This window comes from Centropristis striata, chromosome 19 (genome assembly GCF_030273125.1).
Source record: "Centropristis striata isolate RG_2023a ecotype Rhode Island chromosome 19, C.striata_1.0, whole genome shotgun sequence".
In the NCBI taxonomy this organism is placed as follows: Eukaryota; Metazoa; Chordata; class Actinopteri; order Perciformes; family Serranidae; genus Centropristis; species Centropristis striata.
In genome coordinates this window covers 33,090,708-33,107,804 of record NC_081535.1, presented here as the reverse complement: position 1 = coordinate 33,107,804, position 17,097 = coordinate 33,090,708, and the positions used below count along the sequence as shown (strand labels likewise).

Genomic DNA, 17,097 nt, shown 5'->3' with positions numbered 1-17,097 from the left:
AGGAGGTGTTTTTTTTGTACAAAAGCTCAACAAAAAAAGACAATTTGTTACAAGTAGAATCACAGAATTGATCAAAGGTTTTTGATTCAGCTCTGAAGATGCTAAACTGTTATTTTTAATCTTTAACCAGGCAAGACAAAATGGCTTATTTGCGTTTTGCAGTAGACTGTGTGCTCCAGACATATGAATGTTTTATTTATAAAGGACCATGGACTTGAATGGCTTGTTTTTCTCCCCCCCTGCAGTAAAGTCCCAGGTTATGTGAAGATGATTGCACCAGAGGGAGCATTAGTTTTTCACGAAAAGGCCTGGAACGCCTATCCGTACTGTCGCACGAGTAAGTTCATGCTTCATGTTATTTCACTGCAGAGTGCTAGATTATAAACAGGAAACGTCAAAGTTGCATCAAATCATGGCTTTACTTAAATAGACATTTATGTGGACTACCTCGGGGTGTCCCCCAGTTGATTTCATGACATTCTGATCAAAGTTAAATTGATCAAAGCAGATTAGGGTGTTTTTAATTATCAGATAATCTGCTATTTTTCCTCTAATAAAGAAAGGCAGAATGTGTGAGATTTCAAAATACTTTAGTTTTTAATTTATATATTGGAGTGTCTTGGGATCGGCTGGGGGACGCCCTGGGGATGTCCACTGTCCACCTTAAGTGGAACAATGATTGATTGATTATTATTTTTATTGTAATCTGAATTTAGATGATAAAAATGGCAGAATATGTGAGATTTAAAAAGACTTACATTTTTAAATTATACATCAGAATGTCCTGCAATCAGCTGAGGGACATCCGGATGTCCACTGTCCGCCTGAAGTAGAATGACGTTTTGATTATTGACAGTTGTCTTTTTGTTTTAATCTGAAATTAAAAGACAAATTGTGAAGAAGAAAAAAAGACATTTATGTTTGCAGTACATGTATTTATTTTTCCTGTATGCAGTTATTGAAAGTTTGTCAAAGATGATAAATGTCGTGATCTAGATTATTTAATACTGATGCTTGTTTTTTTCTTCTTTTCTTTCCTTTTCCCCTCCTTCCTCTGCAGTTGTGACGGTGAGTTGTTTATCAAACTTTTTTGCCTGGTTACACCACACAATGGAACAGCAAAACTCCCCATGTCTCTGAAGTATTTGGTTGGGGCAGCTTGGTGATGTAGTGACCAGTCACAGGGGTAGAGTACGGCCACAAACAGGCCAGCCAGCTGTTTCCTCTGCAGCGGGCTGTGTGCTACCCCAAGCGTTTTTCTGTTTGAGCGTTCATCATTTCATTTGATAAAGGAGGTAAAAGCTCTCCAAGGATTGCTAACGGGGCAACAATTGACACACAATTCATTGAAGGGACATATTTGTACTATCAAGTCCTAAAGCATGACTCTCTGCAAACCATTCCTCTGTTATGGACGAGTTTCATCTCTCACCAAGGACTTAACTCGTCCCAAACCGTCCCGACATACAATTTAAACCACCCCAGAGTAGATCTTGGCCGTCCCCAATTATTAAATGATTTCCATAATCCATAAGTGATGGTGTGGTATAGATAAAACACCATAGATGTTATTGCATTTGCTCAGTGTTTATAGAAACATTTCTTACATATACAGTACAGGCCAAAAGTTTGGACACACCTTCTCATTCAATGCGTTTTTCTTTATTTTCATGACTATTTACATTATAGATTCTCACTGAAGGCATCAAAACTATGAATGAACACATATGGAATTATGTACTTAACAAAAAAAGTGTGAAATAACTGAAAACATGTCTTGTATTTTAGATTCCTCAAAGTAACCACCCTTTGCTTACTAGAATATAAGACATGTTTTCAGTTATTTCACACTTTTTTGTTAAGTACATAATTCCACATGTGTTCATTAATAGTTTTGATGAATCTACAATGTAAATAGTCATGAAAATAAAGGAAACGCATTGAATGAGAAGATGTGTCCAAACTTTTGGCCTGTACTGTATGTACTCTTGAATTGTGTGAAGATACTCTTTCCAAAATGCTACTACTTTGTTGACTACCTTTTGTCCTGCAACTGTCCCAAATGCATTTTTTATCATCCATGATGCTTTTTTCCTGTTCCTGGGGTTGCAGGACGCCTTTAGGTTAGAGCCTTTACTCTAATAGAAGAGGTTTTATAAAAGTAGATGCTGTAACAAAAATAATAACCTACGATATGTTCCTACATATTAAACTCTCCAGGTCCAAGGCAATCCACACTCTTTGCATTTCTTGTTCCCCGCTGGTGGAACACACTACCAGTTCCAACCAGAGCAGGGACGTCCTTCTCTATCTTTTATAAAAAAAAAAAAATAAAAAAACCTCCTGAAGACCCAGCTCTTAAGAAAGCATCTTCTTTCGTAGCACCACACGATAATTCTACTCCTTAAAGAATTGTCACTAGCACTTATTGATGCACTAATAGCTCTTATTGCACTATACCTTGATTGTTTGTTTTTTTTCTTCCTGTAAGTCGCTTTGGATAAAAGCGTCTGCTAAATGACTTAATGTGAATGTAACTCTCCCGATCTCCGTTCCCTCAACGGTCGACACCATCAAGGTGGTCTTCTTTTGTTGAACAGTGCATATTCCCATGACAAAGTTAAACAGATTTTTTTTTTTTTACATTTTTTATTTTTATTTTGTGAGAGCATTATCATACCGTGCTTACTTTCAGACAATATACAATAGTATTTCTGCCACTCACAATCAAGGTTTTTTGTTTACAAAACAAGAAACAAGATACAGAAAGTTAAGCGTATTACATTTGAGAACTTTGAACAAATTGTAAAGGTACCGGTACACATATGTAAAAGAGCAAATAGAAAAAAATAAAAATAAATTATCCAACATGGAGTTTCAAAATGAAATATAAGTAATACAAACTACTCATTAGACCCAATAAAACATAGTACAATGTTACAGTACAAAACAGCATTACAGGGTCCTCCTTACAGTATTTCTGTCTGTTCCACATTAACATATTCAACCCACTTGGACCACAGTTTAAAAAAGTTAAACAGATTTGTATTTGACTCAAAAAGTTTGTGCAGATTTTTAAAAAATCACTTATCACTGAGTGAAGTTTTGCTAGTATAACTGAGCATCTTTAGGGAAATGAGTCTGTCTAAAATGTCCAGATTCTACTGGATGTGTGTAGACTTTCACTGATCCCTCTATCTGTCTTTTGATACGTGTTTCCACGGTCCATTATCGCTGTACATTACCTGCTAGCTAACTGCTTTGGCGAGGGTTAAAATAGATCTGAGCTGAGCAGCATCTCTAGTGTTGTTGCAGTATTAACGTCTGATTGGTTAATTGGATTTAGCTGTAGGGTTTAAGTACATCTCTAAGAATTCTCCATTCATGGTGTTCTCTGTGCCGTTTTTTGTTGGCTGAGATCTGCTGCACTTCATTTAGCTTAGCAGAGCTGCTTTCAAATACAATAGGACAAATATTCATAATCTCTCTTCATAAAATGTGTGTTTTCTCCTGTTTTCCAGAATGAGTACATGAAGGATGACTTTATGATAAAGATTGAGACGTGGCACAAACCTGACATGGGAACAATAGAAAATGTAAGTGAGCAGGAGACGCAGTGTGGATGTTGTGTTCATGTTTACCCCAGAGGTTTCATTTAGCATATCCATCAATTTGGGTGGCCTGTAAGAATAGGATATAAAGAGTGGTTAAATTGAAGCAACAGAGGCCAAGCTGTCTAACTCACAAAAACACTGGATCCTACATTTTAATCTTTTCAGTTAACCTTTATTTCATTTAAAAAATCATTGTGGGCAAACTGTCATTTTCAATGGGGTTGAGGGGACAATTACAACAAATCATAAAAACACAATGAAGTTAATGAGGAAAGACAACTCAACAACAGAGCAGTTAAAAATGGTTTATATTCAAGAAAGGAATAGTTTGTAATCATGGATTTAAGTTGACCTCTAGTTACACTTGTGACATGTTCTTTAATTATATTAAAGAAATGTGAGCACATTGTTGATTAAACCCCTCCAGCCAAATAACGAAGCCCTTTCAAACTGTACATCCACAGTTTATAATCCAGAATTTCTGATATAATAATAATAATAATAATAATAATAATAATGATAATAATGATAATAATAAAAATAGTAATACACTTTATTTGTATAGCACCTTTCATACATGAAATGCAGCACAAAATGCATTACAACGAAGAAATTGCAGGCACCAAGTGCTTCCCATTGAACAGACATAAAAAATTAACATATTAAGTTGCTCTTCTGCACTTTTTATTATCTATACCTTTTATTTTTTTAATTATATAAATTGAATGCTATTAACTACTTAACAACTAAGTGCTGCTTCTGTTCCACATGCACACCTGTTTTTTTCTATGTAGCCACTTACGAAAAAATTATACATTTTTTTAAAATAAAGTTCAAAGGCTTAAACCCCAAGCAGAGATTGTGATTATCAATGTTGTGCATGAACAACTTAGTTTTTTGATGTTTTGATTTGAAACTTAACAGGAGTGTGAGCGTCATTAACTGTCACAAGACTTAACTTAAGATGCTCACGCTCTTTGTTTAGCAGCACCCAACATTTTTCTTCATCTGTGTGTTTCGCACTACCTAAATCTGAACCAAACCTCCTAATCACACACGAGGCTGCAATGAAAAACATAATTTTAGCAGGATGGAAAACACTAATCAGCCATGAGACAGATTTGGACCCAACAGCTGGTCTGACAAAACACAACAGAGGAAACGTTGGATAATAATTAGAAAAAAAAAAAAAAAAAACGTACCAGTCTGAGAACAGCTTATAACAAAGAAAACTAAACAAAAACATGAGCTGGTTTATATTTGTGTTTGCTCTAAACTTATGAACTATGAATGTTTATTTTAATCTGTGTGAGCTCCACTTTAAGCTGTGAAGTGTGAACTTTCACAACACTGCTCATGATTCTCCCAGATTTATTAAAAATCTCTCTAAAGACACAAAAGACACAACACAGACTGTATAGTCCATTAGTTCATGACTGAACTGAATGTGTAAAAGAGTGGCCTGATGGTTAAAAACAGCTTTTGTTGATGCACATGCAAGAGAAAAAGATTGAAATTCTAATGCACCTGTGAGGTTTTGAATTTGAATCTTGTCTGATTTACATTTACAAAAATTTGCCTGAGTCTGCGTAGGATAAACAAAGTGTTCCTTGTTGATTGTGTGCTGTGCTGAGGTTTATCTGTCTCTTTGTCTTTGTCAGGTCCACGACCTGGATGAGCAGACATGGAGGACTGTGGAGGTGTCTCCCATAGATATTGCAAACAAAGACGAAGTGGCCCAAGGGGTGAGTTGTTTTTTTAATTCAGAGAGTGAGTAGAAAGCACACAGTCACTGATCTACAGCTGCATGTCTCCACCCTGAGGAAGAGTGTGGTCATACAGTTTGACTTCAAGTGCAGCCACTTAATTCAGCCATGCTGGTTATCCATAAAACCTCATAGAATTGATATCATGAAAATGAGAAATTAGTCTGAAGGAAACAGGTAGTTTTGAGTTTGAGTTTCGATTTTGATTTCTGACCTGTTAATATTGTTTAAAGCAGTGGGGTGGGATTGAACAAGTTTTTACTTCTTCCCACTGTTTTCAAATATGTTGTGGCATTTTTATAGAGTGCTTTTGCGGCCTTATCAGTGCAGGAGTCACTAGAGCTGACTCCTGTTGATGCATTATTATTATTGTATTGTTGTTGCATATTTAAAATAAATCATTCAAATCAAATCAAAATCAAAAATAGTATATACTGGTTGAAATGCATGAACAAAGTAAGAGTTGGTCTTCACATATATGTGAAAATGAGGACTAGCTGTCGTTTGTTCACTGATTCACTGATTTGAAGATACGATTATAGTTAAGTTATCAAAGAAGGAACTGTTAAAGTCTCTTCTCTTTTTATTTGTGGTTGCCTTCCTACATCAACATTCTACCTACAGAGCTCTTTATTGCTCACAAAATAACACTACATGAATCATTCTGCTGTAAAGCGTTCATGTAATCAACACCAGCTTTGAACAAATGTTCACAATAGTTCAAAGTGTTTGTGTGTTAAACAGTGATTGGGGAAAGAAAGAATGTGTCCCTCCTAACAACCTCTTAAAGGGGAAAGTCTTCCAGAAACAGAGCTGCCGATGTGCGGATTCACTACAGTAATCAGTATCTAAGTGACGTCCTGGTAGCCTTGTTGTGGAGACACTAAACAATTTCAATTCAATTGGCTTTATTGGCATGACGTAACAATGTATATATTGCCAAAGCAAGCATCAGAAAAAAAGATAACAAGATAAGGAAAGCAATATTTACAATAAATTATTATATTTAAAAGAAAAGAAAAACTAATAACAATAAAAGAAAGCAATATTTACAATCATTGAATTACAATCAACATATAATTTATACAATCTAACTGTCCCAGCAAAAAAAGAAGAAAAAATGAAATAAAATAAAACGACCGTCTTCTTTCCTAAACATGCCTTGCCTGCAGTTTGACAGTTTGAGTGGTAACTGATACAGATGCTGGACCTCTCTATCAGATATGTGAAGGACTTCTGCCTCCAAAACATACAACAACATGGTGACAAACTTGAGGTTTAGTTCAAAAACAAATAGGGGAAGTCACAGTGGCACCGTCCACTTCTTTCACTGCTTTATTTACTTTGTACCTCAAGAAATAAAGCAGAAAAAAAGTGCGTACATTACAAACTAGACTAGCAGGAATGTGTCCAATTTGCCAGATGACCTCAACTTGAATCAAAAGTTGAACCTGAGAACTTTTTGTCAGGCGACCCTGTGGTTTTTGTTAGGAGTCGTAGTTGTTGGCACCAATCTGCACTGCAGAAGTGGCTTCATTGAAAGAAATTGCACGACTCAGAAGATACAGATTTGACTGTTTTTTATTATATTAGTTTGTCGTTTTAAATTCTAGTTCTGAATGTAAAATGTATATTTAAGACATTAATTGAAGGTAACCGAAGTGGAGTGCTGAGGATTTTTACACAAGTCAAACAAACATTTTTCCCCAAGCACTTGATGATTAAAAGAGCCCTTATCAGAACATGTCTCTGTAGCCTCGCACAGGATTGGACACGCACGCCGGTTGCAGTTGTAATCTGATTTGAATATGATCCGAAAAGGTACCAACAAGTCTTATTTTTTTACTGAAGATCTGTCGTTCTCTGTCAGTCTGGCAGCATGTACCTGCCTATCCCAGAGTGACAAGTTGTTATAATATCGACAGTTTTATAAAGAACAAGTCCTGTGAAAAAGTAGTATTTCTTTCTGTTTTTATCAATGTTTAAAATGTCCCAAAAAACATCTTCCACTTGTACTCATTGAGACAGCTGTCTCCCCCAGCTGAGAATCAGACCATTAGGAAATGAATGAATGTCCGTTGACAGTGAATCAGTGAGTGCTTCGCAGAATCTTTGCAGAGTGTGTTCCTTCAGCTTTCTAGCTCTGAATCTGAAAGTATCCAAATAAAATGTCAATTACTGGTGTAACAGTGTCCCAGCAGCTGCTTCATTATTCACTGTCTATAGAGCAGCTCAAGTGCGTGCATTATTCACTCATCTTTTATACGACAGCCAGCATAAAAAGACACTTTTTTCTTCATGCAGAGTTTTATAGTGTCGTAGAAATATCACAACACCATGATTGGTCATTAATTCTCGATTTGGATGGAAAGAGGACATTAAAAGTCTCGAGCTTTGTTAAATAGTATAAGACAACAGATGAATGAAACTTTCAGCCGTCTTTTAAAACCTCTAATCAGTCCGTTATGGGCGCCTGTCACTCAGTAATACCTAAAGCGTTATGTCGCCCGCGGTTTAAAATCTTAAAGGAGGCATTAAGCCATTTTCATCCAGGTGGGTCACAGCGTTTCTTACACGAGCTCCTGTACAATAATGACTTAAGTGGATCAGTGTTGAGGCCAGGGCTTAATCTGAATGTCCATCTGCTCCAGGTATTCAACACTCCTTCCCAACAGACCTGCTGGATTAAAACAGCACAGTGAGCCATGAGCTCGGGGCTGGGATTGGGGGGGGGCGGTAAAAATACTATCCTGTGGACACTAATTCTTCAGTGTCCCTGGAAAGGAGTTTCAAAGAAGGCTGACTGAACGGTCACATTAAAGGGGGAAAAAATGCACAAGCCAAGAAAAACGACCTTGTTTTCAGCTTTTTGACAATGTTTTGGGGTTTTTTTTTTTACACACAATCAAATTAGTTTTTAAATTATCCTAAGAAGTAGCAGGATTATCTTAACCCCTGGGGTTAGGGTCTTAGACTTTCAAGGGGAGATAAAAGGTCGACGAGAGATGCAACATACAAGTGAAAAGAAAGCTGGGAACCAGAAGATTAGTTTGACTTGCAACTCATTTTTTTTAGTTGAGTTGAGTGCTCAATTGTTCTACTCCATAAATCTGACAAAAAGTATATAACAGCCATTCCCATAATAAATTATGTCTCATGACTAAGCAATTTTTAGATTAATATAGTTATAATTTCTGACAGATTTGTTTTGATTGATTGATTGTCTTTATTTCAAACATGCAAGCAATAAAAAAACAAGTTTAAATATTAATAGATGAATAAATAAAAAACAAAACAAAAAAGCAAAAAAAAAAAAAAAAAAAACAGACACTTTCTGCAAGCTCGAAAGGAGGTAGGAAGAAGTAAAAAAACGTATCTAGTCCTACCCCTTTGCTACATTTAACCACTTTGACCACTACAAAGTTGCTTAAAAATGCCCAAAAATCTAATCAATAGCAACTTACACATGGGTGCTGTGGTAACCTGAAGCCTGCAGGTCACATAGACAAAAATTACTTTTCAGTGAAGTAGGAGACATGTTGGGTCAAGCTGTTTTTGCAGAGTATAATGAGACACTGAAGGGGTCTTTAAAGGGACCCTGTCAACTGTCATGATGAGTGAATCCCAATTTTTTTTGGCCTTCCACTGCTTTTCTCTTTATACATCCACCCATCCATGGAATTTATTTTGTCCTGTTTGTTTCCCATTTACAGAGACAGACATGTGCATGAACAACTGATTTTTTTTCCCAGCACACACAAAACGGACAGCTAGAAGACAGTGAGGATGCTGAATTAAATTATAAATTGCTTAATTTGGAGATACAAATGGAGATAAAATCCTACATGCTTCATATATCATATAAACATGATGCACAGTTTTCTGTTTCCAAATCTTTTATTTGACTTTGTTGCCTTTGCTTGTGAATTTGAGTACACTAGTGCAGTGCCTGTAGGAAGCATGTAATTGTACATTAAAAGCCACACTACAATGTCTGCAACTCCATAAAACACTTACTTTTCATAAGGTACCACACCATCCAGCACATACACATTGAACATTGATATTCGCTGGAAACTATTCAAATATTATTGGAAAATCGAACCTTGTAGCGCACTTTAAAACTCTGAAAGACAGGTAGAGTGAATGGTGTTACTGACCAGGTGTAGGCCTATCACACAAAGGGGGCGGAGCTACACTAAAAGGCGTCCGATCGGAAACAGTGCAATGCTGCAACACGTCCTATGTAAATAATGATACTTTGAAAAATCTTTGAAATCGAGGATGCACACCGTGCCATGTGCAAGCCACATACGAAATCTTAGGACAGGGGTGTCAAACTCTGGCCCGCGGGCCAAATTTGGCCCGCAGTGTAATTTTATTTGGCCCGCAAGGCAATACCAAATTATAATATAATTATTGTACTATAAAAACTGACCTGCCGGTATTATACGGCGCATTTACCGCTAATACTAGATTTATTATTGTTATTTTATTTTTAAATGTATTAACCTGTTGAAAAACGTTATTTTGATATTTAAATCAGAAGGATGCAAATAGAAAAGAGGCATACGATTTTTATTTAATTTTTATTTAATAAATTAATGAAATTGATGTGTTTTTTATTTGAAATTTGATTTTGCATGTCTGCACTATTTAGTTATATATTGTATGTTTATAAGCGTTGCTGGTTCCATATTTAATGTTAAAGCAAAACATGTTTGGTATATATTAAAAGGTTAATTTGTTCAATGTTGGCCCGCAATTTTATTCAGGTTTTAAATTTTGGCCCATTGTGTATTTGAGTTTGACACCCCTGTCTTAGGAGATATAACCTAGACACACACAGACACAGACGCTTCTTGCTTTATGGATAGATTTTCTCAACAATCGAGAACAAAAAGAGAGCGGACTTCAACCTCTTGACACACTGTGGCTCAAAGCACAATATCAACTCATTTAGAGCAGCAGCTGTGCTGAAAAGGACCTTTAGGTCCAGTGTGTTTCTTGCAGGATCTTCATGATTTGCTCCCCTGTGTTCTTTCTGCAGGACTATAAGCCAGAAGAAGATCCTTCTCTTTTCCACTCCGTCAAAACAGGCAGAGGACCTCTCGGCCCCGAATGGAAGGTATCTGACGTAGTTACAGAAACATCACCGTGTCCTCCGTCTGTCCTAGGTTTGTCCCCTGTGTCACGTCTTTGATTAATGCCCTGTGTGTTGTTCCTCCCTCACAGAACGAGCTGAAGACAGACTGTCCTTACATGTGTGCGTACAAACTGGTCACTGTCAAGTTCAGATGGTGGGGTCTGCAGACCAAAGTGGAAAACTTCATCCACAGGGTAAAAACCTCTTATATGAATTCATATCAAATGGTTGGCAAGAGTATTTATACTTAATGTTTATTTTTTTAATGCAGAATAGGCATTGTTTATAATCATGTTTATGATGTCACTGCCATTGTAAACATCTGAAGCTGAGGGTTTCAAACTGTTTCAGGGGAGGCTCATTGAAGTGGAACATTTTTACATTAGTTATCAAAAGGAGATTAAATAGAATGGCCTAAATCAGACCTGGGCATTGGGCGGCCCGCGGGCCACATCCGGCCCGTTGGCTGTCCTTGTCCGGCCTGCGTGAGGTTACCAAGAAATTAGAAAACAATATAACCGCAGTGCTTTTATTTTGAAAAAAATAGCAAACATTAGCACTAGCTAACAACACTTTTACTAAAGTTAAGACAACAAATATAGCCACTAATATATATGACAGAAGAAAATAAACTTTAACAAACCTGTGTCCTGTCAGTCAGCCACTATAGAAGCCTTTTTGATACTTTATATCAACTTTATATGAATTACTACGCACTCGTTATTATTTGTCGTTCGTTTTTTCATTTAACCGTTCTACCGGTTATTTCCTGTCACTACCGGCACTTTTTCAAAATAAGAGCACCTCAACATTGTTAAACACCTTGAAAATGTACAAACATGAAAAACAAGCTATATAATACAAAAACATAAATAGGAACCTTGCTAAAGGTCATTTACAGTTGTGTTTAAAATAAATGGAAAAGTGATATAGTGATTGGAGTATTTACTACTTTTTACTGCTATATTTGATTTATTACCACATTAACAGTCTTATCATAACATGTGTTCCTATCAGTAGCAGCTCAAAACCAGATAATTTACTGTATTTTATAAAGCGATTAAATTAATATTGAGCAGAATTTAGTTCAGAGTTTTGGTCCGGTCCCTGCAACCTTCGTGGTATTGGTCATGTGGCCCCTTGGGGAAATTAATTGCCCACCCCTGGCCTAAATGTATGTGATATAGCTAAAGATATACCCATCTCTCACTTTCCCAGAGGCAGAAACTAATAAATGACTTAAGGAAGACGTTAATGTATTAGGTTTAATTTCAAGCAGTAGCTTTAGGCTATTCTTGTCTCACTTTGGGATAACATAACATCATCACAACCTTGGGCATCCAGGAATTGAGTGAAAGGAAAGCCAGTAAAACTTTAACTTAAATCCGGGGACCTTTTCCAAGCTTTGTCAGAGGAGAGACTCACCATCTCAAACTTTGATTCAGTCTTTGATATCTAGTGTCACTGAAGTGCTGTTTCTGTGTTGGACAGCAGAGGGAGACATGGCTTTGAGAAACATTTTAATGTTATAAATTGGGGGGAGATCAAATTATACTGAAGTGTTGTGCAGTTCAGGGAAGAAATGTGAAGAAAAGTTTACCACTTGTAACTATTTAAATATGGAAAACATTGGCAGAAAACAATCCTGTGGTTTCTCTAATCCACTTGTTGGATGTTCAGAATATCATTTGGTGTAACTTTATCCTTCCACAGCAAGAAAAGCGTATTTTCACCAACTTCCACCGCCAGCTGTTCTGCTGGATTGACAGATGGGTGGGTTTGACCATGGAGGACATCAGGCGGATGGAAGAAGAGACCCAAAAAGAGCTTGAGGAGGTAATTAACTCTCCAACTCTCCTCTCAGACTTAAACTGGACTTTCTTCTTCCTGGTGCTATTATTGAAGTTGAAGGCAGGTGTAAAGAATGCAGTAAAAGTATTTCAACATTACCTGGATGGCAGGATTCAGTAGAGTTGTTTTCCAGAAGTTTTTGTTGTTAATTCTAAATGGTTTAATGGTACAAATGATCATTGTTGTGTTTGGAGCAGACTGCTGAAGACGGTGCAACACAGTTTTTAGCTTCACTTTAAAAAAAAAAACTTTCTCTGACAAAATTGTCCACTTAAAAAAAACAGCCATAAAATCATAAATTATTTTCCACGTTGACTGAGTCCAGATCATAACTAACAAATATTTATCCAATTTCAGGATTTTAGCTCTTTAGATTTCAGTTTCATAAAAAAAACAGTAATTATTTTCTGTATACTAAATGCTAGGGGATCTTTTGAATTTTAAATACCAGTTTGTTTACACAACGCCACTGTTGTTTGTATAAGAAATACACACAAATTGATTTTTGTATGCTCAATGCTAGGCCATAGAGAAATTAAACAATACCAATTTTTAATGGATCACATCAAACACTGCAGTGCTCTACAGCAGCTATTCTCAACCTTGGGGTCGGGACCCCAATTGGGGTCGCGAGATGATTTCTGGGGGTCGCCAAATCATTTTGGAAGTCAGCTCTGTCTCCACTGTGTTAAAGTGTTCATGTGTTAATGTGTTTTAGTCTTTTTGGTCATTTAATGTCTTTTTTTGGTCATTTTGTGACTTTTTTGGTCATTTTGTTTCCTTTTTTTTGTCATTTTGTGTCTTTTTTTTTGTCATTTTGTTTCCTTTTTTTTAGTAATTTTGTGTCTTTTTTTTAGTCATTTTGTGTTTTTTTTGGGTAATTTTGTTTCTTTTTGGGGTAATTTTGTGTCTTTTTTGGATAATTTTGTGTCTTTGTTGGTCATTTTGTCTTTTTTGGTCATTTTGTGGTCAATTTGTGTCTTTTTTGGTCATTTTGTGTGTTTTTTTGGTCATTTTGTGGTCAATTTGTGTCTTTTTTGTGTCTTTTTTTGGTCATTTTGTTTCTTTTTTGGGTGATCTGAACTGTGCGTGTGAGATTCTGTTCAGTGAGCAGGGGTCACGGACAACATGCATGTTAAATTGGGGGTCGCGACTCAAAAAGGTTGAGAACTACTGCATGAATTAGCCCCATAGGGTAAACATGAGAAAGGTGCTCAGTCTTGTGGAAAATGTTAAAAACTGTTATTATGAAGCAATCACTCTGACTGAAAGAGTTTCAATGTGACATTTTTGACTAGGGGATTTTTTTCGATGCAAAGTTTATTATAGACTTATTATAGGAGCTGAGGTTTAACTCCTTGCCAAAATGTATGCCGTATGCTTTAACACAGCCAAAATGATCATAAAACTGTAAATTAAAAAGCCAGAAAATGTCCATAGTGATGCCCAGGGGATAATGTACTTGATTTAACCCTTTACTCCTAAATTTCACATCAGATGCGTCAGAAGGGAGATGTGCGAGGCACCTCTGCAACAGACGAGTAGAGGCCCGTGGCTGTAGGTCAAACACTAGAGGCAGGCTGAGTAAGTCTCATCACAGGAGGGCGGAGGCGCTGCATGGATCATTCTCCACCCTCTTCTGTAATACTGCTGTCCGTCCGGCTGCTGTCTTAACTTACTCGTCCTTTATCTTTTGGAACTTTCCAGTTTGTTTTTCCAGATCTCTTGTGTTTGACACATCTTCTTCCCATTCTAATCTTCAGTTCTCATCTCATTAGAGTCATTTTCTCCTGCCTGCTATTCATCACCTCACATTTATCATTTCCACTCACATTTTAACATTCTCTTGCAGCTCGGTTGCTCGTCTCGAAACGCTTCACTCTGTCCTTTCAGTTTGTTTTCCTCCTGATGTCTTGTGATCGTGGGAACTGTTAGCTGATTTCCCTGCATGTGCACGGCCTATTTCTAACAAATTTAAACAAATTTTATCACCAAAACTGACCCCAACCCTCCTCTTTCTCTCTCCAGCTGCGTAATACAGGTCCGATTCGAGGCACCAGTGCTGCTCATGAGCAATGAGGCAAATCAACCAAACCCTGTCATGATGATGTCATCCGAGACACGTCCACCACGCTGAGGAAGTGGCCCCGACGTCGCCTCTTCTCTTCCTGTCTCACATGATTCATTGGGGGGTTTGACACGATTGGTTAACAGTACTGTACAGATTCTACCCCAATCACAAGCCTCCTGTTCACAACAGAAAAAACATGGTTTTGCATACATTATAAAAAGAAAAAAAAAACTCTTTGCACAGAACGTAAAATTGCCTGATATGTAATTGTTAGTTGATTATTACAATGGGCTTTGTTTTTATTCAGGTGTGTAAACCGTGACTCAGAAAGTCAAGCCTTTTAAATTAATTAGAATGTTGTTTTTAGGTATACAGGTTCCCACAACAATTGGTATAAGATGACTTTAGCAGGTATTGGACCATTTATCTCCCCTCCTTCCCTTGTATTATAACTGTCTGTCTCTACTTTAATCCTCGTCTCTCCCCTCAGTACCGTCTATATTCTCGTCCTGGTAAAAAACGTGTCTAGATCTCCTCCCCTCTTTGTCTCACTGTCCCCTCTGTCTGGCAGTTGGTTGGGAATGTTTTTCTTTCCGTTTTTAATTTTGAGGCTGATGCCTGTTTATGGTTCAAACAAACAAACAAACAAACAAAATTTATGCTCATGCATGATGGATAATTCTCTGCTATGGTTTTTTTCCCTGCACATGCACACATTTTGGACATCTCCTCCTCCGTCACACGTGCATGTGTACAACAGCAACTCCTCGCTAAACTGTCATTGCATGTGTATAGTCCCTGCAATGCAGCTGCGCTCAACTGGATTGTGTTTGTTAGAGAGAGAGAGTCTGTACAATACACCTGTTTGTTAGTGTCGTGTGCTCGTTTGTGTTATCAGCTGCCTTCGCTCTTAAAGGACTGTCACTCTTGAGATGGATGAGCTTAATATCGAGGCGTCCGCGTGGTGTCTCGCTGCACCGCCAACCTGCTGACCTCGCCTCACGCTGCCGCTGCATGTCCTTTCTCCTCGGCTAGGGCTTTAAACCGGAGAGCCTCCACAAGCCTCCACACTTTTTTTTCTTTTTTGTTTTAAACTAAATGATGATGTGCGTCGCTGCGTGCATGAATCGAGGTAGTTTCTTTTTTTTTTTTTTTTATATCTTTCTCAAACTACCGCTTCCTCTCTCACCTGACAGAGCAGATGGGTCCAGGCAGATCTGTGGTGTTTGTTGTGAATTGACGAGTTCCATGTGTATAGTTTTTATTTTCAGCGTTTTTATTTTTATTTTTCAAAAAAAAAAAGCTTTTCATTAACCTTTTACTCCAAGAAAGTATAAAGTCATTTTTTTGGATGAAATTGCTTTGTCAAAGGTTAAAAACATTTAGATCGGTGACGTAGTACGAGCCCTGACGTGAAGACAGGTGGTATCTTTATCCTGCTCTTTCCTGCAGCATTGGGGTTTTTTTTTTTGGGCTGCATTAATTTATCACAGCTCAATTTCTTTACTTTGAGCATAATGCAGATCCTGTCGGGCTCTAGGTGAAGTATTTGATGTTTTCTACGATCATGACGTAGCTTAGCGCAGCTGTGATTGAGACTTTGTGTTTTCGATCAGGTGTGAGTGTCTCTTAGGTTTTATTATAACCTATAATCTGTGTGTGCTGTATGTTGGACAGAGAGTTATAAGTGTACTTTATAATAGGCCCATTATAGAAATGGACAAACTGTACATACAAACACTGACTTGAATGGAGCATTCACAGCTACTAAGCGGTGTCAGGTCTATCATTCAGCACTGCTAACTTTAACGTTGTCAGAGCAGGTTAGTGGACAGTGTGCAGTGAGTGTAAAGTGGAGCAGACTGTCCACGTGTTGTTGCTCACACCATGCTTTAACCATACCTCATCCATGCTTATGAATGTACAGCTAGGAGACAGATGTGTCAAACTATGCAGGATGTTTCACACCTGTACACGCATGACATGGAACCATTATATCATCAACACACGAGGAGAGATTTACTAAAAAAACAACAGATTTGGATCTGCATGCTCAACACTTTATTTTTTCTTTTGTCTCTCTGTTTGATCAGTGCTTTTGAAAAGCTCTTGAACTGCATCAGATAAGAAGGGAACTCCTTTTTTTTTTTTAAAAGGGGCGCCTCCCTTCAGAGTCAAACTGGATTTCAGCAGGACCTCAGATTACAGATGTGGAGTGAAAAGCCTGAGTGAGTTTGATGCTGACGGGAGTCGCCCTGTAGACTAGATCAGGCTGTGTGATGTACAGTGTTGTAGCATTACCAGTGATGCCAGCCAGGGTATGACTGTGAGGGGACGGATAGAAGCTTAGGGAACAGATGGAGTCCAAAATACTGTTTTTCTTTTTTTTTTCTTTTATTGTAATCATGAATAAGCACTTGCAAAATCTACTGTTTTTTTTTCTCTTATGTTTTGTTTTGTTTTTGAAAGACAAAGATTCACAATGTACTCAATTTTCTCTTTCTGATAAGGCAACATTCAGGGGAATTAGTAGTGAATGTAATACAATTAGTTCCTTTTTTTTTCTTTTTCACAGCTTCTGTGCTGTGACAGAAGGTCTAGACAATGGAACATAACAGAATATCTAATAAATTTGAACAAATAAGAGAA

General features: G+C 37.3%; 1 protein-coding gene across 1 annotated transcript in view; it reads left to right on the top strand.

Moving 5' to 3' along the window:
* The window catches only part of pitpnb (phosphatidylinositol transfer protein, beta), a 28,055-nt gene extending 10,958 nt beyond the window's left edge, over window positions 1–17,097 (top strand). The window contains exons 4-12 of the mRNA XM_059357986.1: window positions 246–337; window positions 1,061–1,068; window positions 3,522–3,596; window positions 5,276–5,359; window positions 10,431–10,508; window positions 10,616–10,720; window positions 12,240–12,362; window positions 13,875–13,961; window positions 14,406–17,097. Coding sequence (XP_059213969.1) covers window positions 246–337; window positions 1,061–1,068; window positions 3,522–3,596; window positions 5,276–5,359; window positions 10,431–10,508; window positions 10,616–10,720; window positions 12,240–12,362; window positions 13,875–13,922 — 613 coding nt within the window. The 3' untranslated portion in view covers window positions 13,923–13,961; window positions 14,406–17,097. The remainder of the gene's footprint in view (window positions 1–245; window positions 338–1,060; window positions 1,069–3,521; window positions 3,597–5,275; window positions 5,360–10,430; window positions 10,509–10,615; window positions 10,721–12,239; window positions 12,363–13,874; window positions 13,962–14,405) is intronic.